At 41.5% G+C, this 27,484-nt stretch overlaps 1 protein-coding gene across 1 annotated transcript in view; it reads left to right on the forward strand.

The window, feature by feature from the left end:
* The first annotated feature begins 330 nt into the window (after window positions 1–330).
* Window positions 331–27,484, forward strand: part of ctbp2a (C-terminal binding protein 2a) — a 66,491-nt gene continuing 39,337 nt past the window's right edge. Inside the window, exons 1-2 of the mRNA XM_041947081.1 lie at window positions 331–602; window positions 20,473–20,641. Of these exons, the coding sequence (XP_041803015.1) occupies window positions 20,584–20,641 (58 nt within the window). The 5' untranslated portion in view covers window positions 331–602; window positions 20,473–20,583. The remainder of the gene's footprint in view (window positions 603–20,472; window positions 20,642–27,484) is intronic.

A 27,484-nucleotide genomic window follows, 5' to 3' on the forward strand; every position in this document is an offset into this window, starting at 1 on the left:
ATGTGAGAATTGCATTAAGACTATAAATCTTAAGCTATCCTTTAAAGTTTTTGCTAAAATAATATGACAGAGGGGGAAAAGAACAGAGTCGAGCCTAAGACGGACCGATATCACGATCACAAATCGCCTTTCTCGAACATTCCCACTGTCCCGTCTCCATCAACTGCAAGAAGTGTCTCTTATCTCTGCTGTGCGCGCGCGCGGGCCCGCGTGAGTGTGTGTGTGTGTGTGAGGGAGAAGTGGGCAAAGGCTCCGCCTCGCTGAAAAAGCGAGAGAAAAAAAGGAAAAGCAAACTGATACACACCTCTCAATTCTGGCAGGAGGAAAAGAATAGGAGTGTTTATGAACCGTATAAGTAAACAGCAGGATAACCAGGCACACCGAGAGCCGAGGCTACTTCCCCCCGTAAAAAGCGACAGCAGGCACCGTTTCCCAGCGCCGGAGATTGTCCCGTTGCGTTCAGGATTAAGTTTTTATGTCATCTAAAGGTGGATCATTATCTAAATCCGAGATAACAAGCGAATTTGCAATGCGTAGCCAGCGATGCTATTTCTGGAGCCCCCAAAGCCGACGTTTGAACTCTCAGTAAACATCCAGTCGAGGTAGGATTCAAGATTATTGCAAAGGTGGTGTAAAATATTTCAGTGTGTGTTCCACCGGGGTATAGTTTTGAAAGATATACTCGCGTCGCTGTCCATGTGTCCCTGCGCCATCAGCAAGGAGGGACAAGGGAGGGTGGGATTAGACATTAGGCGATACTCCACTTCATAGTGATGTGGGAATTGGCTTTACTAAGTTCCTAATGAGCTGGGCAGTTAAAAGGTAATGGCGAACGTATGAAAAATCCAAGTACGATCCGATATGAGGGATTTTCATATATTTAGTGGCTCCATTTGAAATCATGAAGAATATTGACACGTACTGAAAGAGTTTGATGAAAAGTTTGGTGCAAGTGTGTTTTTGTGCAGCTCCAACATGTCTTGCTAGCATGTGTGTAAGCAAACATATCCAGTCTGAACTTCACTTGTCATCTGTAGCCTACTAATTAATGAGTGCTTAATTAGGGATCCAATCAGGCATCCATATGAGCACCTGCACATTTCGAAACAGGAGGATAATCCTTCCATTTCACAGTTTGGACAGGCTGACCGGGCAGTGGTTCTCAAAAGCAACTCTCTCCACTCTCCCTCTTCTTCTTCCTCTTTCTTTTTCTTTTTTTTTTTTTTTTTACTGCATTTGGAGGCTCCAGTGGAGGAAAGCTTCAAGTGGAGGAGGAGGAGGGCAGCTCCATTGTCTGGCCAGAGAAGGGGTGGGGATTGAGGCTGTATGCAGATGTGCTGCTGGCAACGGACATCTGCTCTCCCCCCCGTGGGCATTGTCACAACAGGCAGGGGAACTTAGAGTGGAGCCTGCCCGCAGAGAAAAGGCCTTTGTGAATGATATACAGGCCGTGGCCCACACCCTTCCAGAGGCGAATGTTCGTATTTGAAAATCCACGTCATTTAAAGTATCTGATCATCTCAAGAGGTCTGCTTTGAGTCAGAGATTATGGTGCATGTTCACCCCAAAAATATATCAGTTGCTGATGATGCAACAGATACAGTACTGCTTATTTTGTCATTGCTTAGTGGGATTTCCCTTTTCCCAGCTCCTTCAGTCCCACCCTGCAACTCCACCTTCCTGCTGTTCGCCTCCCCTCATCCGCCTGCCTTCGACTCCACTGGGGGTTTAACTTCTTCTCACGTCTTTGTGGCCTGCATGTGTTCAGATATGAAAGCTGACCTCCCAAGGCAAACGCATCACAGGCAGCATCACAATGTACATGGCAGCTCCTATCAGGCCTTTTGATTTATCGCTGTGGAGGAAAATGCCAAGAAAATGAAAAACCAACGCTTTAATATTTATGATACAGTATCATGCACACGGCTTGTGCTTGATGGTAGCTATCAGTGTCGATGCGTGTGCATGTGTTTGTATTGGAAATCAGGAGTCTCATTTGCCTCAACAGATATTCCCCGGTGACTGGTGGAGTCAGTGTGCTGTGATTACGAACATGATTTGTGCTTGTACAGAGCACTGTTGTACATGGCTGATCTGCTGTACAACATGCTTGTGTAGGGACTCATTTGTGTGTTTCTGCTGTATTATAACATGCTGGATAGCGGAGAGGCAAGCTGGGGAACAAGTGCACCGATGCAGGAAGAGATGATGAAAACACAGGTGCTGTTTCTCACTTTGCTCACTACTCACTCATTTGGCATGTTGTTTTCTTTGGACAGAGAGTGCGTGTTATGTTTATTTCGTTAGACGAGCGTCTTGCATTACGGCCATGTCCTGTTGTTGACATGGTTACTTTTATAGAGAGGAACGGCTAGAAGCAAAAAAAAAAAAAAAATCAGAATTGTGCATTAGCTGCCTGTTTTGAAGTCACAGAAGCAAAGTAATTACAATTGGTTAATCATATTCTCAGAGCCTAATACTCCATTTAACACAGTAATTTGGACGTTGCTGAAATAGCTCTTGTGAACTCTTCTGAGAATTCCCATAATGGCCAAGCCACTAACGGCTTCTAAAAGTTCCCATAGGAGTAGGTTTGAGAGGATTTTACTGTCATGTGATTGTGCTATGCATTGTGGAAGGAGGTAATGGGTGTGAAATTACACTGTGCCATCTGCGAGACGCTGAAAATGCACAGCCTGATGTCACTCAGGAGCAAGGAAGATTTGGGATCTAGACCACAGGACTTTTGATGTGGCTGTAAATCATGTTTCACTGAGCAAATCTTAGCGTTTGCCTTTCTTTACGTTGGAGTTTTGTTTAAAGAAAAGACAATCATTCAACTATAGCCCCTGAGCCAGTTTAGCTTTTGAAAGTTTCACACTTTCCTGATAGAATGTGCATGAACATTGCTCTTTGTTTCAAAGAGTCCTGCTGAATTTTTGTCACGCAGATCTTTAGACATCTTAGACTTAAGATCGTATTAAGGCTTTGATGTTGAAAACAAAGATCGTGCTGTGAAGTAGTGCTCTTCACAAATTGAGAACTGTGTACTTGAGAAGCATTAGGCAACAGTTGTGCTCCAGTTATTCTTTGAGAAACTGTTCTACTGTATGTCATGCTGCCTGGTAATAGTTTTGTCTCAAAGAACAGACACTTAAAAAGCTTCTGTGTGTTTAGCGTAATTGGTGCACTCTTCAAATTTTCAGCACCTGTTTCTTGCTTGTTCTAACACGCTCTGTTGTGTCTCACTTGCGTCTGAGTCAGTTGTTTTTGTGTGTGGTTTTGAAGGATAGTTTTGGGAGAGTGGATGTGGACTGCACCAGACAGCAGCAGGTGTCTGATTCTCTACACTGATAAGGCCTGTTTGCACAGTGTGCTCAAAAGATAGAGGACGCTTGTGTGTGTGTGTGTGTACTCTTGTCTGCCAGTGATATAATATATACAGTATGGAGAATTACATACATTCTCAGTTGTTTGCTCTTAAGTGCAGCCAAAGTCAGTTTTTCATACTCTCACAGCTTCTCTGCAGCTTGCTTCTGCCACATTGGCATCCTACAAGCTTGTTTGTAAGCTTTGCCAATCGAAAATAATGTATTTAATAGTCACTCCCAGTTCAGCTGGCATAATGGCCAGAAAACAAGGAAATTATAGTCCAGGATTTTTAATTGAGACAATCAGACATAAAACTGCTAAATTATATCCACACATTGTTGCCAGATATTAAATACAATATCCATAGTGATCAAGTGGATAAGTTGCACTGTTATTTGCATTAGATTTTAATGATTGTGTCTATTGTGCTGCATCATTTACCTGCTTATCGTGTATAAATGAATGTATAGATGTTCAGTTAAAAAGTGTTTAATGGCTGGAGTCTTGGTGATGTAGTCTTGCAGCTTGTGTAGAAAACGAAGGTCAAACTTTGATCTTAGTCTTCAATCTTCTTTGAAGAGTTTTCTCTTTGAGTTAAAACTTTCATTATATTTTAACTTGTCATTAAAGGACACAAATAATGCTGATTGTCATAATTGATCCACTTTTTTGTGATTAATCAACTAGTCTTTTTCAGGAAATAGTGTGAAATGCTGATCAAAAGTTCCAAAAGCCAAGGACGATGTCTTCATATTGTGTTTTTTTTTTTTTTTTTTACACAGCAGTTCAAAACAAAAAGATTGATATTTACAACGATATAAAGCAGAGTAAAGCAGCAAATGTTTGAAATTTTAAAACCAGTGAATGTTTGTTGTTGTTTTTGTTGAATGATTAATGAATCAAACAACATGTTTTGACAGTGTTATAGTGTCTTCGCTCAGATGGAAGAACATAAAATACAATAGATGTTGAGTTATTTGCCCTCAATTAATTAGAAATCTGTAGTCTGTCCATGCAAGACATTTTGACATGTCGCCAGGGACACATGAATAGAACAGAGTCATTCTTAATGTTATTAGTAACACCTGTGGTAAAAGGCCTGTCACGAACAAGGCAATCATTTAAATGACTATAGCCTAAAGTAAAGTGAGTGAGGGTATGGTATGTTGTGGATGCATAAATGAGCATTTCTCTAAATTATTAACTCATATGATTGGAGGAAAGTGCTTTAGCAGCCGTGGGGGAACAGTGGAGGATGTTTACTGTTCCCTGTATTTATGACCATGGGAGTTTGCTCACACCACTTGGCTGTCTAATAGCCTCCCACCTGGCGTAAACCATCACACTTGGAGTCCCTGCTCCTCCTTAATGACTTTCCATTTTTGTCCAAAGAAGTCCTAATTGCGCTCAACTGCATGCATGGACATTATGCCAGAGATAGATATATAGAGAGAGTGTGTATGTGTGTGTGTGTGTGTGTTTTTGTGCATGTGTGTTTGTGTTGGGGGTGGGGGGGGTGTGTGAAATGAGGATGGATGAAGGAGCACAGTTTGAAGATCTAAAAGGGATGTAATACACTGTCTTTCTAACATGGAAAAGTGTGTGTGTGTTTGCCAGCAGGGAGAAAAAAAAAAGAGTTGATCTTCTCCCACTCACCTCCCCTCCTTCGCTTGGCATAGCCGGAGCTGCCATTAACTTTCATGCAAACCACAGAGGATTAGGAATGAATAGTGGCACCGTCGTCCAACTATGTGTGCATGTACATGTGTGCTTGCGTTTGTGTCTGCGTGTCACTTTTGCAGGAACTAGCAGAGACAAAGCACCATCTGCACGCAGCAGGCTGTCCTGACTGCCTGCTCCTCTCGCTGGGGCAGAGAAGGGCTTTCTGTGAGCATTGTTATGAAACCGACTCTGCTGCTGCTGCTGCTGCTGTTGCTGCTACGCTGCTTGTTAATGCTGACAGCTAATAATGTCCTCCTGGATGACTGTGCCTTGCTGGAGCCAGAGAGAAGAGACAGGGACTAATGAAGAGAGGCAGGAAGTGAAGGAGAGAGAAAGACAGAAACAGATAGAGAGGAAGATACCAGTGGGGTGTGCAGCTCTCTGTCCGAGCTGGTGAAGTTTCCTGAAGAGGATTACGCACACACATACACACACACACACACACGCATGCAGATTGGAAGTACAGGCATATGTATTGTGTTTTATTTCCTCCTTTTTTTTTGTTCCTTCCTTCCTGCTCGCTCTCTCCTGTCTCAGCCTCTCAGGAGGGAGGTGGCATGAGGAGGAGGAGGAGGAGGAGGAGGAGGAGGAGGAAGGATTCCATTGTGTCTCGGCAGAGCCCCTATTCCAGCCAAGCTGACATAGACTTGTGTCAGGAGGATCCATCCTGCTGATGTTAGGCAAGCTGTAAACTGAAAGAGATGTCTAAAATGCTGAAGTGGGCTCTGGCCAGTGGAGAGGTGGCTCTGTTTGTTTGCCATTCTGCTGAGCACCACTTCGCAGAGAAAACTTTTCTGCCCAAATTTGCTGACGGAGAGAAAGGGAAAAAAGAGTTGGGGTTGGGGTTTTAGGAGTCACTTGTGGCCACACAGAGCCTTGTCCATTGTGGTTCTATGACATTGACATTTTGGAAATGGTGAGGGGGAGAAAAGAGTTAAAAAAAGCTTACTTTTTTTCAGCTGTCTCTTGCCATACAGACCATTTTGCCGCTGCTCACAATTCTCAGAGACAGCAGTCATTGAACCTTCCAACCACATGAATATGCATGATAAGTCGGCTCTTCTTCTCTGCCCTCTGAGCTGTATTTTTTTTTCCCACCCAGAGACCTGTCGTGTTGTGTTTGATTGGCCCTGACATTTGAAAAGGTCCTTGAATAAAGAAAAAAAAAGTTGTTTATGACAACTGGAGAACTCTCCTTGCAGCAGAGTAAAAATGGCATTTTGAAAGGAGCACAGCTCCTGCATATTTAAATGCTAATGGCTCTGTGAATGTGCAAGCTAATAGGATGTTTCAATCTGGAGTAGTGCAGTACGCACACTTTCAGTGTGCAGGCACACTGCCTGAGTGCTACTTCTAATAGCTGTGGAAGGTGCATCAGCTCATTTTATTAACTGATTATGTAGAGTCTGAAGTTTTTTTCATAAATGATCACTTTCTTTTTTTTATGCCAGCATGGAGATTATCTCAACAAATAGGCACAAAGAATAGGCTTATAGTCAGAAAAACCCTGAGGGAAATCGGTTTGTGAAATTCTGGCATCTGTGGCGTATTATCGCAATGGTTATGATGCAGATAAAGTTTAACAGCTTGTTTTACAAGCTTGCTGATGCTGTGTGGTAGAGTAGGGCTGCATGTCTAAGACAGGGCCCCTGGCGTTCTGGCTGTGCAGCCCTGTAGTGAGGCGTTGGGTCCTTGGTTTATTATGAGCTGTTTTGCTAGCAGTAGCCGACCACAAGTGGCATGCATCTCCCTGGACTTTGACCTGCTTGTGGAGTATTTGATCTCATAGTCCTGCTTGTTCTCATTGTGTGGACACAGGACAATTGATGCTGTCATTAGATAAGAATTTTTACTCAATTTGATCCTGTTATCCCACATTTTACTTAAAACATAGATGTGGTAAACTCTGTCTAAAAAGTATCACAGTCATTATTGTCATTTTCTTCCATTACAGCCCTTACTTGATTGTTGAAAGCCACATGAAGTATGGTTTTAGGGAGGTCCTGGCTGATTTCTTATGATGTCGCTATTGCATGACATGAATTTTAGACCATTAAAGACCTGTCCATGCCAGAAATGGCTCAGCAAAATTCATTCATGTCTCGTTGTGAAATACTGCGTTCAAGAAGCTTGGTGACGTAGTGACAGCTTACAGGGGTCGTTCATAAACTGCTGTAAATGGTGAGCTAACAACCACTGTAGCATGTTAGCACTGGTCACAATTGTTCCTCCATTTGTTGACTGCTTCTTGGCAATTCTCAGTATGATACATAATTTCATTCAATAAATAGAGTTATTTAAGGAGAATAAATGCTCTTTGATCTTAAGGTTGCTAACTGTCAGCAAGGAGCAGTTTGTAGAAGAGGTCGAATAAAACACAGCTAATAAGCTACATAGCTTTTGTAAGGCTTAGATTTTAGACCCCAGCTTACTATTCTCAGAAAAGTCAGCACTGTCAAGACCTGCTATTATGAATTTGTTCAAAGTTTACCCAAAGTTGAACTTGACATGGAAAATATTTGTGGATTTACTTTGCCCCCAGAAGTGAATCCACTGATCATGTCATTCATGTCAGAGTGAATTGATTTTGCTATGAAATTTTGCTGTCTTTAATGCCAGTTTTTCCGAGCCCTTAGGCCAGTAAGATCATTTTTAATGCCGTAAGTTTATCCTTGCAGTCCAGGTTAAATCTGTCTACATACCATGCTTTCATGCATCCAACAGCCTCTTTACTCACATAAATACTGGCAGGAGTCCAAACAGGGAAATCTGGCAGATGTCCATGAAACCATTTGACTCCTAAACCACACTGTTAAGTGAGAGACTGCACTTCCCATTGATTTGAATGAGCAGTGGACATCAGCATGCCACAGAGCATCAGCGCTCATACACACTCACACATGCTTGCACAATGTCACACAAAAACATTTATCTACAGTACTTGTTGCTGTACAGAGAGCTATACAGGGTAAGCTGTCATCCTGCTTCTCATCACTCATATGTGGTGAAAAGTGGCATATTATCTACTTGTTGCTAGCAGTCATGGAAGTGTTGACAAAGTGAGTGGCGGAGCTGAGCGATGGAGTCTTATCACCCCAGCTATCTCCATTATGAATATGGATATTACCAATGTTTGGTGAGCCCGAGGCTAATTCTTTGATTCTCGGCTGCTGTGAAGCTCAGTGGGATGGTTGGCTTTTTAACTCGTCAGCTTGTTCGCACAAAGACATGTTTGATTTTCACCCGTATAGAGATGTTTGATTCCTGATCCTGAACAAAAAGGATTTACTGTGGGTTAATGTTTCACTGAGCCAGAGAGAAGCCACAGACTCTCAGTCCCTCCTACTCAGTCCTCTGAGAATACTCCCCCTGGGACTCTGTCTGAGGTTAGAAATAGGTGTCCCTGGGGTTTTCAGACAGCTTTAGCACATGCTTTCTTTAAGGCGTAATGCATGTGTATGCTGCAATCGTCCTATTCTTTCTACTACCTATCTGACACATCAAGCAGACGCAAGTCTCTATAGTAAATATATAACATTTACCGAACAGGATTTTGTTCCAAGACTAAAAGTGCATGCCGCTTTTTATTTATAGCTTCCAACATCTTTTGACCTAAGGTGAACATTTTTCCAATAATGAAGTTTTGTGCCATCAGGGGATAGGGGAGTGCATTAGTACGATAACAGAGCCACAGTTCATTGGTATTGCCTTGTCAGGGATTTTGCTGATGCATGAGGTCTATGTTTTACCCACAGCCATACTGAACTCGCTGTTTAAAAAGCAGCATAGCCAAATTGCAATATGAAGAAAGCGAGAAGTCTTATTATCTTGTTCAGACATGCAGTCAATGCAGGAAAGATATGTATACATATTGTTGTTAAAAAGGAAATACCGTATGAATTCCATGCACCATTCACGTTGTGCAGGTGTTGTTAATATTCCACATTTTTATTGTTTTTTTTACACCATTTTTTCTTCTTGTGGGGTTTGTTTTTTGTTTTAATCTTGGCTGAACATGCCATGAGAAAAAACGTTTACATTTCACTGTACGCTACAAACTGGAATGATGATCATCTTGAACGTTTTCCGTTTTTTCTGAACGACTGAAATAGTTCAAATAAGTCAAAGAACAGTGTTTTGTTCCACTTTGCACCCATTCGTCCATGACTTTTCTCCATTGTTTAAACCTCATCCCTGACCTTTCTCTTCTCTCCTTTTTTTCTGCTGCTCAAGTCTCGTTCCCTTATTTTCATCTGAATATCAGTTGGGCCTCCAAATCCGTCTGTGCCCTTATCCTGTCTCTTTTTTCCCTTCAGTTTCATCTCGGTGTGCTCTTGGTCACAGGTGGCTGAGGAGTGTGTTGGTTATTCTTTGCTGTGTTATTCTGTGTTTCTTGTGTTTGGTATCTATTGAATACCAGCTGCTGTCCTTGGTCATGGAAGCATGCCTAATACACGTGTACATATTCATAAAAGCGGGAAAACACACACATACCGACATCAGACATAGACAGAAACACACGCACACATGTATGTAATGATAAATTGTCCTCATGATAAGGAAACTGTTATTTCAATGAGGAGGCTGAAAAGAGACTACCACAAGCATGGTACTCATCAGAGGTGGAGTAGAGAGACAAAACCTGCTGTCAGTAAAAAGAGGACTTTTCAGGTTGCACACTGGCACAAAATGTTCTGTGTGGTTAGTTTTCGTTGCTGAAATTATAAAGCCTCGGAAAGGAACTCTGCTTCGTACGACGGCACGCTGCTGCGCATCGTCATGACCGCAGTCGCTATCTCGCTACCTATCTTCCAGCCTTTCATGCTGAGTAGAGTTTTTCAGAACCCCCTCCCTGGAGGCTGGATGCAGCCAGACACCCACCTTGGCCCCAGTTCCCAGCCGACACGTCTGTGTTTTTTGGTGTCCGTCTGTATATATGTGTCTGTGTGTGTGGGCAGCAGCGTTCAGCGGTGTTCTCACAGCCCAGCTGAGACTGACAGATGGAATCATTTCACACACAGACAGAAAGGCAGGATACAGGAAACCGGGGTGTGTTTAATAGTCCTGGCGCTGCTGTGGTTGGTATTAATCTAGGTCAGTGGCATTCAGCTCATGGGGAGTCAGCCTCTGGGGCAAGCTTGGCCTTTCCTTAACCCCAGTTACTCAGCTAACTTACAGTCTTCTTACCTCATACGTAGTTTGCTGTTAAAGGATGTGACAAGATGTTTATTCTGTGTAGCGTTGGGCAGATTACTACTGAACCTGTGTGCAATCAGAGCACAGTGGCTCCTTCTAGCAGCCCAGATGGCTCACACCATTGAAGCCCCTGAACCTTGATAGCACACTCCAAGATGTTTCCAAAGGTTTCATTTTTTTTGTTCTTGTAATCGCCATATGTGTAAGAAACGTCTGCCAGTAGCCTGATGAATATGAGTTGATGCTATCTGAGCTAGACTAACCTGATTGGTACAGTTTAGCTAGCAGTTTAGTTAACCACATACATGCTACCAATAGGTCTGGGTGTTGAGGCCTTAAATCCATAATTTTGAAAAGCTATTTTATTGGTGGGATGTTCTTGTTTGGCTGCTTTTGTGAAGACGAACATTGATAAGTTGCACTGAGAAGTTTGGCATGTTTTGTTGAATAAAAAGATTTCTTGTATTCCTCAAACTCTATCGCCAAAAATACCAAATACCATTTGTCTCAGTACTAGAACAGTTGTTGTATTGGCTCCACTAGAGTTTGAAAATATGAATTGTTACCAAGAGCCCTCAAGGTGGATTCAAAGGTGTGAGCCTATGAATTTATTCCACACATGCCAAGACCAAGAATTCTAACTACAGTGTTGGACTAACTGGCAATTATTTTTGGGTTCATAGGAACAAGCTGAGTATCAGGCCTGAACTAATACCTGTGCTATTGCATTGCAACTCAATATGAAAAAAAACAAATGAAGTTTTAAAAGTGCACCGTTTCCTTCCATAAATAATGTACATTTGAGTTGTGATTTGTACATTTTAAGTCATCTGTATGTTCCACTTGAAATCCCCCATTAATGATTGATTACTAGCCTATGTTTTAAAACTAAGATGCTCTCATTCTTTATGAAAAAGTCCAAGACAATTTAATAATCCATTATTCCATTACACAAACATAAGCAACAACTCTGAACCTGATAAGTAGATTGATCCACTGTATACAATCGGTGCTGTTAAAAACACACTACTGTAAACAAAATGTTTTTAAATGAGTTTACATGGATTAAATTAGGCGTACTTTATATGAACAAGGGTTAAAGAAGCTCATAAAGTGAGGATCACATTTCTGTATCATGAGTTACCTCCTCTAGAAATGTGACATTGTGAACTAAAACTCACTCAGAATATGAGCGTTTGCACTCACACCGTGTACTCATCTCTACAGTTAATTTGCAGCTTAATTGCTTTTACAGTTGTTGCATATGCATCAGGTGCTCAGTAGCTAATTGGTAGGAAAAGATCATCAAGTTCAACAATTAAAACTGGCACATGCCAACCTCAACACACAAAAATTGTGCAAGTGTATCTAATTAGACTAAAACTATTCTGAGGGGATTTCGTGGAAATGATTTACAATTACGTATTACACGGAGACTGAATTTTCTCAGTAATGTTGTACCTGACTAGAAATATTCAAATAGATTTAGCTGTAATACATTGACAGTGATCATGATGACATGGAAAAGAAGGAGTTTGTGGTTATCCGTCTTCATTTTCTTTATACGTTTGCCTTTACGAACCCTCACTTTGCTCTTTAGACCCAGAAGCGGTTGTTTTTATAGTCTCTCCTCATTAGTCATGCTTGGTTCTTCCTTGAAAATCCAAAATTTACTCCTGAAATGGTACTGTGGCAGCTTCATTATTCAATCAGCCATTGGTTGAGGGAGTTTTTAAGAGATTGGCCCTGTTCCAACACAATCTCTTTTTTTCGTTTAATTTTTTTTTGAGGGAAGAATTTGAACTTCCATCTCCCCGATGCATAATTATTCCATAGCCCTAAAATATAATTGCATTTTTGTCGCTCGTCTTTGCTCTTTCCTTGGGGTTTCTATCATGTTACAGCTAAATGGTTTTAAACATTTCACTCTAGAGAGGTGTAAGAAATCAGTCAGCATGTGGTTAGATATTTTGAGTAAATGGAACTAAATTGTTTAGACTTGTGCTAAATGGTAAGGTGTCTGCTTTTTGCTCTGGTCTTGTGTGAATGAGCTGTTAGTTGAGGAATGGAAAGGTGCTAAAGAGCCGAGAAAGACACGGAGAGATGGCAAAGACACCAGCTGATTTACAGTTTCACACAGACTGTAGACTACAATGTATCGTTGGCAAGACTCTATGAACAACACATGATCTTAAGCAAAAATTGGTTTGTGCTGGCTGAGACATTAGGTGTGTTTTCATCCACCTGTTTTTATACACATTTTCAATTTTCAAATAAAAAAAAACGAAATATTCGAAAAAATCTTGAAATATTACAAAAAAGTTTTTATGTTTGGCTTGTGGAAAGGTTGGTGTATTAATAAAAGCAAAATGCGATAAAGTGCAATAGAAACAGACAGCACATGCCTTGAACATCCAATGAAGCCACGAATCCACTGAAGATACGAAAAATAGCAGCAGACGAAAACCTCAGATCTGCATAAAGTGATGAGAAGACTGCAATTTATAAAAGAAATAGTACAGGAAACAAACACATGCCGTATGTCCATCGTTTTTCCGACGTTGTTTTTCACTGTTTTAGGCTCCACCTACTGCTTTTTACGATGAACCAAATCCTAATAATCACATTATGGCCGTGGATGGAAACCAGTATTCATTCGCATTTTCTGCTGCAGATTTCTCGAAATTCTGTTAAAATTAGTGTTTACCCTTTGGAGAAAGCATTGACATCAAAGATGCTGCTACCTGGTTTTGCCCACTGATTAAAAAAAAAATTCAACACAGCCTGCACATTTCAGGTCTTTTTAGGTTTAGAAAGACAGGAAAAAAAACAAGTTATGCATGTCTGAGGGCCTTTTCACATCTGTAGCTCCGTTGATTTAGTCTGCATCAAGGAACAAAAATTACATTATTGCCTTTAGTTGTGGTTTGTTTTGTGTTCACACTGGCTTCTCACAAACAAACCAAGAGCTGTAAGCACTGAAGTCTTCTGGACTGACAGGTGTCCAAATGTCTTATTTTGTCTGACCAGCTGGCCAAAACTCAGACATATTCAGTTTACAATGATATAAAACAGTGAAAAGAGAAGCTGGAACCAGAAAATATTTGGCATTAAACCAACCAAACCAAAGGGGCAAATTTACTGCGGTTTGTTTATACCTATGTGTGAAAGCACCCTGAGGTTCTAGATCATGATAAAGGTTTGTTCGTCTTCACATCAAATGGGCCCTCACTTTCAAAGATTATCAAAAGGGAAGAGACAACCGGACATCACCTCAGGATTGCTCTTTTTTTTTGCTGCTACGCAGTGTCCATGACAACATACCAAGAACCAACCGAGTGTACATCCTACTAAGCAGTGAGGATGAGGTATCTTTAATTTGCTTTCATTGCCATTTCCAGCTCTCATCACAAGGAGTTTGGCCTCAATCACCTTGATGAAAAGTTGGTCATCAAGGTAGTTGGTTGGTTGTTAGTATATGTGAGGTTGGTATGTCTGTGGTTCAGCTCTCAGTACTGCTCTTTATCCCTCAGAGAATAGGTCTGAGGTTGTTCTTGTCATGTAGAATCACAGGAAAGTGGAAAAGACAGATTTATTACCACAATAAAAGCATCTTGGACACCACCTTTCACCTGTCAACTCAAGAGGTGTGATCGCTTGTGTGTGTGCGTGTATGTGCTTTTACTTGCATGTGCGCTCTGTGAGTTGAGATAAGTAATTATGTGGTCAGTATCTAGTCTTATCGGGTAAAGGAGAAAAAATACCAGCATAATAATAAGAGACATATTTACAATCCCTTTTATTCAATTCAAACGTAGATTCTGTATTGTTCAAAGTCGTCAGTGGTCTGTTTTTTGTAGTGGTGTTGTGAAAAAATAAATTGCCAATTATCCCAGTGGAGATTTGTGCCAGACTTTGTTTTAGTTCATTAGATGTAAGGAGCCGGAGAGAGGAGGAATGCAGGCCACGCCGAAAGCCTCAGTGGGTTAGGCTAACAGGCTGCCGTGCACAATAATGTCACCATTATGTGTTTCCTGGGTGACTTAAACGAATAGGCATTATTACAAAATTGTGCATTAGCCCAAGTCAGCAGTTAGTACCGCTGCAGTCTCATTTCGTTTAGAGTTGAGAGAAAGATGGCGAGAATGTGAGAGGAGGAGGGAGGGAGATGGAAGGGGGAGGATGGGAAAATGGTTCAGAGGAAAGGCGATGTAAAGGAGAAATGGGGAATGAAAAGGACGCTATCTGCCAGAGCCTGACAGGACATGCAAAAAGATGTAGAGGGATACATGGAGAGGCGCGGATGGACTGACAGAGTTGGTTGATAGTGATTATGATGGAGAGGTAGAAAAGAGGAGAGCTGTAATTGTCAGTAACTGGTGTATTTAGACAGGGAGGGTTGGAAGAAGAAAGAGGCTGGCAGGGAGGAGGAAGGTGTAAATCAGCAGTCTGAGCGACAGCTTTACGTGCCCCTCGGAGCCCCAACTATCCGATTAATGGGAGAAGAGAAACCTTAACCACCTTCCCTTCTCTGCCTCGTCTTTTTCTGCTATCTTGCACTTTCAGGGACATAAATCATACACTCTTAAGCAGTCACTTTAGGTAGCTGCTACACAATTCTTCCTCAAAATGTTGACTGTAAGGTATCCCTGTCCTGTGGCATGCTGCATTAATGAGATTTTACTGCAGCGAGAGTCCATTGAACCACATTCATTCCAGCTACAGCCAACAGCAGGTTAGCTTAGATTGTCCTGAAAAACTGGAAAACAACTAGCCCGGCTCTGGCCGAAGTTGAAAACATCTACCTATTATCACCTCTGAAACTCGCGTATAAAAGGTTGCATCCCATTTGTTTAATCTGTATAAGGACAGAAGTGTAAAAACAACAAGTTGTGGACTGTTTCTTGTTCTATCAAACAGGAGATAAGGTGTTAATGATTGAACTTCATAGGTGTTGGAAGGCAGATATTGTTCATTTCAGACAGACTTCCATCCTTCATGCTAAGCTAAGATAGCTGGCTTCTGGTTGTAACTTCATGTTGACTGTACAGACATTAGAATGCTATCCTGTCATCTATCGCACAGCAAGAAACTGAATAAGCAGATTTCCCAAAATGTGGAGCTATTCCCTCCCCCATGAGTGCATGGCTGTCACACACAGAAACAAAGCTGCACTTAAACCAAAGATATTTAAAAGTAAAGGATGGAAAAGAAAGCAAATTGAGTATTTTAGACTATTGCCACAGGGATGAAGTTGCAGGGTTTTTTAAAGAAACTTCACAAAAAAGTTCCAGTTTATCTAAAGGGCACCAGGTTTCCCTGCTTAATTGTTTGACTGCAAACCCATACTTGCGTAGCTCGGTCCCTTTTGTGTGTGTATGGCTGGTGGTCATCAAGTTCACATAGTTAAACTAGTTCACTGAGGTCAAGTGCCGGAAGCTCGGTTGATGATCTAAAAAAAGAGATGCAAAAAGAGCGCCTCGCTTTTTTTTTTTTTTCAAGATGAAAACTGCCCCTTGTAGTAAATGCCTCCGTAGATATTTCAGTCGAACACGTGTTATGACAAAGTCAAAGCTAGCTTGACTTCATTCTGTGCCTTTTTACCCTCAGCCAAACCCATGGGCTTCTGAATCTGGTGAGACAGCTCCTCTGAGAGATCAGTCAGAAAAAGACCTCTCTCTCTCTCTTTCGCTTTCTTTCCCCCCCCTCTGTGTCTTCTGTGCCATTACCAACCCAAACAAGATCTCCTGGGCTGCCTGCCTTGTTATGTGCTTTTCATCACATAAGAAGCAGGAAAGAATGAGAGCGAGTGAAAGAGATGTAACATAAAGAGCTGAAAGAGAGATGTGTTTCTAAAGTGTAAAACTGGCTCCTGCTTGTGAAATTTCTTGATGTACAGGGTGTCAGATGGAGAAGCACTGTATGAATTCATAACCTCTTGGTGTGATGCAACAGCTGCAGCAATGTAATGTAACGCCTGGCTCCACACAGAATTGTTTTTGTGGCATTTTGATGAAAATGTTACTTCTATTTGTGCCTCCGTAAGACACAACAGAGAAGCCATGGTAGCACATCTGTGGCGTACATCTGCCCCCAAGTTTTAGGAAAGCTCTTAACTTTAAACACCACCCAACTCTCTGTCAGTAACATGTGAGCGCCATGTAAGTTATTTGTTGAAATTTACACCTATGTCGAAGCTTAATATGGCAAGTTCACACTTCTGCAGCCCAAACATGCAACTGTGTGAAGAGTCAAAAAAGGGCTTCACTACCCAGAGATCCTCCACGTTGGTGGTGGGTATAATGTTTTGGTAGCAGCTTCAACCATCAGTGGGGACTTAAGCGCTCTGTCTTACTGCTGGTGAAGACATGTTTTGTATTTTACTTTGATTTTTGATGGTCACTTCCTGCATGCTATGAAAATTTCCACCATTGACTATAATTACATTAGTGGTTTGATTATTTTAATTCTCGATTAATGTCAATTAATCTTTTACTCCATTAAATGTCAAAAAGGTGAAATGTCTTGTTTTGACCAACAGTACAAAAGAAATCTGTTTGATTGACAGTGCACAAAAAAACTGAACATGCAGAAATTACAAACTGAACTGGTACATGTAGTGCAGGAATAAGGGGATGTTGCTTTCATGGTATAGGATACTGCAGAGCGAACCGTGTACATACCATAAAAAAATGTCTTATTCAGGCACTATGAAGAATGATAGTGAAGAGTCCAACAGTGCATGAAATGCATCCAAGTAGAAAGGCAAGATATAATTCCAAAATAACATGTGCAGATTGGCTGTATTGCAGTTGTATTTTATGTTATATTGTCATAATGCATGTTTTTTTTCAAAATCCAGATATGTTGAAGGCAAGGAAAAAAATTCTGTTATTTCTGTGGGGTTTGCATGCGTCAGACCAACAGTTACTTTGGTCACGATCTGACTCGGTAACATTCACAGACTTGTCAGGGAACCTGTGAACATGGCGACCATGTGTTACCACACAAGTAACACAGTGCTGCGTGTGTGTTGGGCAGAGTGGCTGCACTCTTGACGCCGAGCCAGACAATCCCTGGAGTTGCATATTTCCGTCGTTTGCATGTGTGTTTGAGAGTGTGTGACTTTCCCCTCTCTTGCTCTTCCTCTCAGGTCAATCCCCTTATTGTTAAGTTACATAACAGCACTTAGTTAAGTAACAATCCTGCAGCGACGGTGCTAAGGGCTGCAGGATAACTGTACTTCCTCTCCGGAACTCCTCTGGCTGAGAGCTCTTCTCAAACTTGTTGACTTTTCAACCTGCTTAGTGGAGTTGACTTCTTTTTTTTTTCCTCCCCAGGAAACGGAGTGGATCTCCTTCTTACATGAGTCAAATCTCTGGAATTAATTTATGGAAATGAAGTAATGTATACCACAGATCTGGGTTTTTGGTCAAATGTAGGTCTCCAACTGCTCAGGGGGCCATTCTTCTACGCTGGCGGGGGTTGCCTTCCCATCCGTTGAGACAACCAGTGAGACCACAAATGATGAAATTATGTTTGAAATGATTTCAGGTGTAGATGAGTGTAGCTCTGATTGAATGAACGTGGAGGGTTTTTTTTTTTGTTGTAATCATAAAAAGCATAATATTTTTTAAATAATGCATTCAGGCATATTATTCATTTTATTTTTTTTAATTAACATTAACATTCAGTATGCTTAATCACTGAATCAATCAATACTAAACATTCTGACCTAAATTCTGTGTGGTGGATAAAAAAGTGTGCACCCCTCAGTACAGGGCTCAAAATCATTCTAATAACAACAAAGCCATGTATAATATGTCCAATCAAACAGAAAATATTAAATTGATTGGAAATAACTGTGTTCCACTTTTATTTATTGTATGATATAATGAACAAAAATGTCATTTGGACAACAGATGACTTGTTTAGATCCTTACATTAAGTGTTGGTGAAAATACCAAATGCTAATACTGAATTGTTGCCTATCCCTACATTATGAATTAAGGTATAGTTAAGGTAATTGCTAGTGACTTGCCAGTTGTACTGGATTACACAGTGTAGTGTAGTGATAATATCATTTTAGTCTCATCCTGATATTGCATAACCGCCACACGTTATTGTACATTACGGTTTTGAGAAATAGTTTTGCAGGCACCTGTGCACTAGAGCAGCTTATATTACTGTTTGTCCCCTGAGGCAGCTGCCAGTGAAGTCTATATGAGGAGAGGTTATAATGACTAAATGGCCAGAAGCACTCATGACCTATAGTGCTCCTGCTCATGCAGCACAGAGTAGGAGATGCCCATGCATGTCTCCTCTAGTCTATTCATAGCCAAGGCGGTGTGACTCCCCCGCCTCTGACTGACTGTTTCCTGCTTTCCCTCTTGCTCAATTACTTCTCTGACTCCCACATGTGGGTCTTCAGCTCTTTGGCAGGAAGGCTTACCTTGTGGAGGAGGGAAGCTGAAGCACGGCTGACTGGTGAGGCAAGCTGAAATGTGTTTGGTTAAAGAAAGACATGCAGTGTTTTTGTCAGTGTCGGAGAAAGACAGGAGCTTATAGTGAGAAGAATGCGGGAGAGATTTAGCACCTACAGTAGTATTTCTTTTAAATTCACTTAGCTGCAGTGCACCACATCCCCCTCCTGCCCCTAGCTGGGAAAATGCCCCAACAGCTGGCCAAATAAAAATGCAAAATCAATTCATCATTCAGCCATATTGCTTAGCCTGCCCTCCACCCCAGCAAAACATAACAGTTATAATTGCAGTTACAGCGCAAATATCAATATATCATCATATAAATAGTCAAGTGAGAGCCGTTCTCAGAAAGTGCAGCACTCTAGGATAGAGCCCAGAGGCGAATATGGAAAGAAACACAGGCAGGGTTATGAATGTGAAAGAGCAGAAAAGATGCAGTTAAAATGTAGGAGGACGATGGTGTCACACTGTACTCATCCTGTCAGACGATGTTTTTCTAGTACTTTCCTCTCCCTCCCACCACCCCCCTTTTATGTCTTTATTCTGCTGATACAACCTCCTCCCGTCTGCTGACTAACTGACCCACATTCCTCTGTGTGACTTGCTGCCCTCAGAGTGTGTGCGTGCAAGCCTACATTTCTGCTTGTCATCTTTTGTATCTTTTTGTGTGTATGTGTGTGTGCGTTCTTGTGCCTTCCTCTGTCTATCTCTGTCTGCCTGCCCCCCCCCCCATGCTGTGTCCCTCAGGCTTTAGCAGGAACCAATTAGACGATTGCTCTTTAGAGGAGCATCAGTCACCGAACGTAAATGATTGGTAAAATGCCTCATTTCCTCGCTCACTCTGTGTTTGTCTGCTTTTGCTGTGTTCCACTCAGTTTGGGGGCTGTGGTCACAGAAGTGACATTTCTTCATTAAATTAAATAAATGGTGCCCACCGAGATGAGGCTCCCTCTAGTGGAGAGATGAGTCTCTGCATGGGAAACATCTGACATTGCATGGAAACTCAGTGGTTCTGCCAAGGTTTTGAGACGGAAACAAACGTGCCTGATGGCTGTCAGATGACAGTTCTTGTATTTCTTGGATGCACTTTCAGGAAGCTAGGAGATCATGATTACAGTAAAAGTAACTGAAAGTTATCTAACTTTCTCAGCTTCTTAATGAGCATGAATTTAAAAGGCATTTCTGTTGAAGCCACAAGTCAGTGAACTACTCTACCACAGACAAAAACAGTTACAGTTCTATAAAGTTCTTTAAAGCCAAATTAAAGATTTAGCTAGCGGTTGCCAAACTCTGTAACCGCTGACTCTGCATTTTATTGTTTTTTTATTGGTCACTCCTTCCCTTGTTTTTAATTTGCGCAACACTTTTTATATGATCTACATGATAGACTGCTGTGCATAATTTAGTACAATGTGCCATTTTCTGTTTGCTGTATGTCGTTGTAAATCATTTTGTGTACAACATATTTTAATTGTGACCTCTCAAGAGGACCACAGGTGTGAACTGGCTTCAGGATTACTCTTGTTCAGTCAAATGGCAGCATTTGATGTACAGTGCATGCTTCCTTACAAAAGCAAATATATAACCTTAAAATGCAGTGACTAAAAACGTTCAACGTAAAAATCAGAGTTGCGAATAACGCGTCACTGTCAGACTAGCTTTCAACAATAATGTTTGTCCCTGCTTTCTTGAATTTCAGGTACAAAACGTCAGCTAGCTAACTTCTGGAGGATTGGAGCATTTGAAACTTTAAGGAGGAGAGGTGGTTACAAAAATCAAGAAAAGAGAGAGCATTTCAAGCTGTGACGGGATGGCTCTGGTCGACAAACATAAAGTGAAACGCCAGCGGCTGGACAGGATCTGTGAGGGTGAGATAGACTCTGTTACTCCTCTCTTTCTTTCTCTTCTTTCTGCTTTTTATGTGGATTTGAGATGCTGGCTGCACATCACAGGTCTCTGGAAATTGATTATTTAGGTTGTGGGATGCTTGTGTCTTTGTACATCTAACTATTGGTGTGTGTATTAGTTCCATAGGTTGATGTTGAAGCCATAAAAAAAAGTTTCCCTTCACTGTTATATGGAAATGAAGTTTCCGTCAGTATTTAAGCCTTTCAGCCTGCTGCTACAAATTCAGTGAAAAGCCAGTGGGATCGTTTGCATAAGTGTGTTTGTGTGTGTCAAAAGGGAGCCTTGGGACCAGCCGAGGCTCCAAACTTCGGCTTTGAAGGCTGTCTAGGAGGGAGAAAGAGTGTGTGTGTGTGTGCGTGTGTGTGTGTGTGTGTGTCGTAGAGGAGGTTGGGTTGCTGGCTGAATGAGACTTGAGTTCGATGTTTCCAGATTGCTGCAGAGATGAAATAGGGAGTTTGTAATAAAGTGAAGCACTCCTCGGAGCCCTGGGATTGATTATAGCTGCTAGTGGGATTGATTTGTGTGCGTATGTGCATTGTGTGTGTGTGTGTGTTTAAGAGAAAGACAAAGCAAGAGTTTTTCCTTTCGTTCTTTCTCTCTCATTTTTTTTTTGCTTAACCACCGACAGGAGCCACTGAATGTTTATTTAGTGTGGTTTGTGCATGCTTAAACTCATACTCAGCCTTCACTCGTACACCAAAGATTCATATGCTTTACTGTATACTGCAAGATTATGCATGCGTATTCTCCTTTTTTGTAATATGGGTGGTGCTGCTAACTGCTGTTCCGCTGGCTTCTACAACTCAAGTTAAACAATGATTAATTTGATTTTAAGAATGAGGATGAATTTAGTGTTCAGGAGATCACAGTCCCCATGAAGTTTTACCCTTAATACACAGCATTTCATTGTAAAGGAGTCAGTATGCTTCAAAGAACGTGATTGTTCGATGGTCAAACGGTGTCCTTCCACACCTTTCCAAAGTCAGAAAAAGGAGATGCAGAGGCTAAATTATCTAAACCAACAATCCGACATCCACGGCCACGTCCCACACCAGTTTGCCAGGTATGTGTGTCCTGAGTCACACCGTAGGATAAGAAGTTTTTGTAGGATGCAGGACTTTTGTGGCATCTTGGGGAGAGACTGTCCAAAAGTGTGCGCCTTTATCCCCATTATCACATGTTGGCCTGTTCTGTGACTGCATGCCTTCTACGCTGCCTTTGAGTGTAGCCGTTCAGACCTGCTACAAACACTGGCTGAACGGCACATTGTGTAAACTAGTTCAGTTCAAGCATACCCTGCACTTAAGTTGTTCCCCCTTCTCCATGATATCTACCCACGCTCTTTTCTAATGTGATCTTTCCAACCACTGTTTAAAAAATGTTTATACTCATTGTCCATTCTCAGAGCCCGACACTCGACTGGTCTCAGTCTACCAAACTAGTGACATTTAACCTGTGATGGTCTTTGACTCATGGGAAATGGTATCTGTTAAAAACTACTGAATAAACAATGATATTGTTAAAAAAAATCACTTTAATATCTCAAATGGAGTGAATTGCATGAGAAAACCTTCATGTTGCAGGGTTGTGTTTCTAGTAATTTGCATTATTTCAAATGTCAATGTGATTTTGACTCAGGCCTTCGCAATTATGTAAAAGATAGATGTTCCAGGTTCACTTTAAAAGTGAAACCATACGATTTTCTTAGTAATATTAAGTCACTTCACAATAAAACTTAACAGAGGATCAAATATCAACATTTCTCTTTTTTTTTCAAGGAAAATCCCATTAAGATTGAGAAACACAATATAATAGATTCCTAAATGAAGCAGTGTTGCTGTCTGTTTCCACCCTCAGAATGAGAGCCACATGTGGCATCTCAAACCTCTCCAAACCACCAACCCTGCTCGCTTGGAAACACATTTTCCCTCGTTTTATTCACACAAGGAGAATGACAGTGTGCCGTCTAAGGAGGCAATATGCTAAACATTATATAACAGAATTTTCTGATGTGCCCCATTTGTCCCACAGACATCTTCAGCAGTGTCCGTGTCTCCTCTGCTTATCAACAATGAAGTCATTCTGCCAAAGATGAAGGGGGATTTTTTTTTTTTTTCTGGTGCAGTTAGTCACCACAGCTGCTCTTAAAAATGTGTAGAAGAGGGTGATTCACATCGAGGAAGTTAAAAGATCAGAGGGTGGTGAATCACGTTGTTTCACGGTAGCGTTAAATCTGCTCAACCATATAAAAAGGGTATTTCAAAACCAGAGGCATGGGGTGTTCTGCACCATAATGTCAAAGCCACCCACTATTATCTATAAACAGAGTGTTTGGACTGAGGCGTGAAATAGAAATCAAAGTTCGTATCATGTGTATTGACAAAAACAAGAACGTTATGGAGTGATTGTGATTGCGTTGCCGTCGTGGGTTGGACTCGGCGAGACGGCGAGAGAAGCTTCCCTAATCTCCATTTATCTTCTGAGGATAACTGTGTCAATCCAATACTTGTTTCACAGCGGAGTGCATTGATTACATCTTTACTCATTGTGATGAGTGGCTAACTGAACCGCGCCTGTGGCCTAAATTGAATTCGAAATGGTTGATCAAGTGTGGCTGTTTGCTCCCATCAAAACTGGTCACGGTGCTGGAATGTAGATTTCCACCGAAACGGTGGATATTTTACCGTTGAGGATATCTGATGTGATTCAGTGTCCTTTGCTTTCATGTTGGATTTTTGTGGTTTTCAAATTAGACATGCAAGGTCGAAACTAGCCCCCTACTTTTTTTTTTCTTTTTTGATTAATCTCTAAATTATTTGGTCTGTAACATGTCAGGAAATGGTGACACATGCTCATATCAGTTTCCTAGAGCCCAAGCTGAGTCAAAAACACAGAAATATTCAATTTACATTGACATAAAACAGAAAAAGAAAGTAAATTCTCACATTTTAAAGCTGGAAGCAGAGAACGTTTGGCTTTTTTGCTTGATAAATTACCTTTGACACTTCAGTGATAATCAAATTAGGGTTTTCCCCAGGAAATTGTTTTATTCTACCCAGTAAACCCCCCAGATCTGACGCATCGTCTGGCACATCTTGTCATCACTTTTGTTAGTAGAGAATGTCCTGAACAATAGCCACTCTTATTAAATATATTCCGTTTGATGAAATTGCACCTGGCTCTTTTTCCCTAAAGATTTTACTTTAAAGAAATCGAGAACTGAAACGTTTAGTCGATTGACAGGAGCTATTTTGATAATTAATTTTTGCCGTCATTTTTCAAGCAACATCAGTGGATTTCAGCTTCTCAGATTTGAGGATATATATATCCTATATATCTCTATATATATTATAGTTAACTGATTATCTTTGGGTTTTAGACTGTTGGCTGACATCAAATAAAACAGGCTGAATATATCACCATATTATAATGAACATTTTTCAGTATTTCACAACTATTTATCAACATTTTATGGGCAAAACAATTAATTGATTAATCTAGAAAGTAACTGGCATATTAATCAATAGCATTGCTTGCAGCTCTGTAAAAGTGTGTTCATTATTTTTGATCAGAGCTGGCCTCACCCTTACTGAATAAATACAATGGAAAAAATGGTAACATGCTTAATAATTACTGTGTTTTTAGTTTATTTGTGTCAGTCAGCCAATTGATTAATTAGATCATTGTTTCCACACTTGACAAACCACAGAAGGATTTTGTTTGAATTTTCAGTAAACAAATTACTACACTTATTTCTCTATTAGCAACATTGTTTATTTTAGATATCAGCTTTCAAAATGTATATGATATAACTGCTCCTTCTGTTGTGGGTTTGACAAAGTGCCAAGAAGAGTGTTACTGCAATAAGGGAACTGTGGCAAACATCTGTTGTGAGCATCAGTTCCCATACTTTCTCGTTCCCCCCTTTTCTCTCTCTTCCTCTCTCCCTCTCTCTCTGTCTCTCCTTCTGTCCGCTCCATCTGTGTACCCAGCATGCATTGGCTTGGGCAGCAGCGCAAGTCGTTGCCATTGCCGTTTAGCCAGAGCTAACTGACTGATCTGGGCAGAGATGGGATGTGAGCGGCACTGCGACGTGAACTAGGTCGCAGTAGCAGCATGTTCCTGAATGTTGATTTACAAGTTGTAAATCTGTGCTTGGATGCAAACACCACAAGGTGGGGTAGTGTAATTTGTCATGGCGATTCCAAGTGTTTTAGTTGGCAGTTAAATAAATATGTTGATGCTTGTTAATGCATCTTGTTTTGTCATGTGTACAACAGGAGGAGATGTTTAAACAGTGAGCAGTAAATAATTTGCCCAGTCAAGTTAAAATACCATATAACTAAGCCTGTGAATTATTCAGATTTTCACATTTAACAGATCTGGGAGCTTTTTTTTTTTATGACAAAATGCTTCATATTAAATAGAGAGGACAACCAGGGAGGGTGTGGAGGAGAAGGGAGGGGGTGTCCTGATGTCATCCTCCCCTGCAGGGGGGGGGGGGGCGTTTCGTATTCTGAGCTTTTCAGCACAGACTCGGGCTCTGCTGCATCCACCTCTCTGCTTTCATCCCTCCCTCCAACTCGTCTCCCCACGCTCTGGCATCCAGCTCTGGTATGAAGTCATCGGCGCGGTCTCTGGGTCTGACCCCCCCTCGGGCTTGTTCCAGGCTCCTCACCAAAACCCACGACCCCTTTATAGGCTTTGTGGAGAGGCAGGGAGGGGCATGGAGAACTGGGGGGAGGAGAAGGGAAAAGAGCAGATAGAAAAATGGTAGAAAGTGTTGTTTTTGGAAGGAGATTCTTAAAATAATTAATAGCAAACCAGCATTTGTGATTGTGTTGTTATTACCATCAGACTGTGACTGTCGCTTGTGCACACCTTTAAAGAAAGTTCCTGGGACGGTTCTCCTTTTCTTCTTAGCGCATCTGTTTTTGCCTTTCTTTGAGCTGGCATGTAGCGCAGTGGTTGTTTGAAAGTTGGAAATGAGTTTGTGGAAAACTCTCATTTGAAAATGGACTCTTCAGCTGCGCAACTAAGTATTATAATGGCATGTGGCTTCTCTGGATTGGGATGGAGAGCAGATAAAAGATGGCCCGGGAGTGGTGGGGTGATGGGGTGCACCCAAAGCAGTTGGATTACGGGTATCGAGGTCTTGTAACATAGCTGACATAGAGGAAATATCTGGAGAATTTGTGGCTTTTGCTGCTGTGTGTATGTAGTGCATCCATACGAGGAAATCGAAAAAAAAAAACAAAACTTCAATTCACAGTGGGCTACACTAAACGAGTATATGATTGTCATTTAGATAAGTACTAGCTTCATTGCCATCGACCTCCATTTTACAGTTCATTTAGTCCCTATGGAGATGCTTTCAGAGACAAATAATCCCACTGGAATCACATACAAGGCAGCCATGTACACAAAGTCTGTTAAGTGTGCATTACAATTCATCTGACAGCATTATTCTTTGCAGCACTGTGATCCCATTTCCAGTTAGTGCCTCCTGCCCCACGCTCATGCATAAGTCAATGTGTGTTTAACATTCAAATCATGCCTTGAGTATGCGACGTGTCACACTGTAGGAGACAGTTGTTTTTATTTCTGTTGCAGTGCAGTATTCACTTTGAGTTAGCGTGTGATTTTTATTCATGTATGCACGTCAGACCGAGGCCAAGGCTTTAGCGGCGGTTTGCGTGTGTGAATGAAAAGGGACATTAACGAAGCACCACGGCTGCTGCTGTCTCTGCTGCACGTCAGAAGACGAGCAGAGCAGGGTCAAAACGCTGAGCGGGGATCGGGGATCGTGCAAACTGAATATGTGTGTGTGCTCTGTGTGAGTGCGTGTGACTGAGTGGGTGGGTGGATGGAGGGGTGAGTGTGAATGACGACAAATTTCTAAATGGGCCTTGTTGCATGTGAACCCTCTGCTTGCAACATTTGGTAAAGCATGCAAACATTTGATATGGTTCAAACACGCACCAAGTGCGTGCACAAGTGCACAAATGCACACAGAAAGTGACCCAGCTCTGGTTCCCCTGCTGGCTTAGCTCTAATATTAATGTGGAGGAAGGGACCGAGAGGGCTGAGTGACAGGGAGATGTAGAATGTTCATTAAACAATGGCAAGCGTCTTGTGTGACAGATAAGCCACAGATCTTACTGTTGTACATCATGTCTGTCTTGTTACTTGCTGCTTAATGCAATTTCCTCTGACACTGAGAGAAGTGTAGTCTTGTAAAAGACAGAGTAATACAATATACTAGGCTAAAGTACAGCTTTCTGAAATCTATTAGCAGTTAAAAGAACTACATAATTGCATCCTCACTCGAGGTTCATTTATTGAAGTTTCTATATGTTTTACTCGTTTAGAATTTTTCACCAGTCAAGTCTTATTCAATGTAAGGTCTTTATAAGCTTCTGCTGGGGTGGTATTATATTTGTTCTGAAATCCCCGGCTTAATTCCTAAATCCCTCTGTTACAGTGAATCTGGCGTTGTGTGCACAGTGTGGCAAGTATGCCAAATGGAGGAGCATTAGAATTGGAGAGTCAAACATTGTTTAGTTTGAGACAAACAGAACTCTGTGATTTACTTTCCTGTCAGGATTAGATCTGCAAACCCTGGGTACACACCTTTGCCCCTGTCTCTCTGTTTGAGGTTGACTTTATGGGGATGAGTGATCTGCTGCACTGAGAGCCAGAGTCTCTTGAGAGCTGGTCCAGAAGAAGTAGTGAGAGAGAGGATGAGGTTGGGGAAAGAAGCCAGGGGATCATGTACACTCTACAGGCTGTTGCCCTTGACA

Source organism: Chelmon rostratus, chromosome 11, assembly GCF_017976325.1.
Source record: "Chelmon rostratus isolate fCheRos1 chromosome 11, fCheRos1.pri, whole genome shotgun sequence".
Taxonomy (NCBI): domain Eukaryota; kingdom Metazoa; phylum Chordata; class Actinopteri; order Chaetodontiformes; family Chaetodontidae; genus Chelmon; species Chelmon rostratus.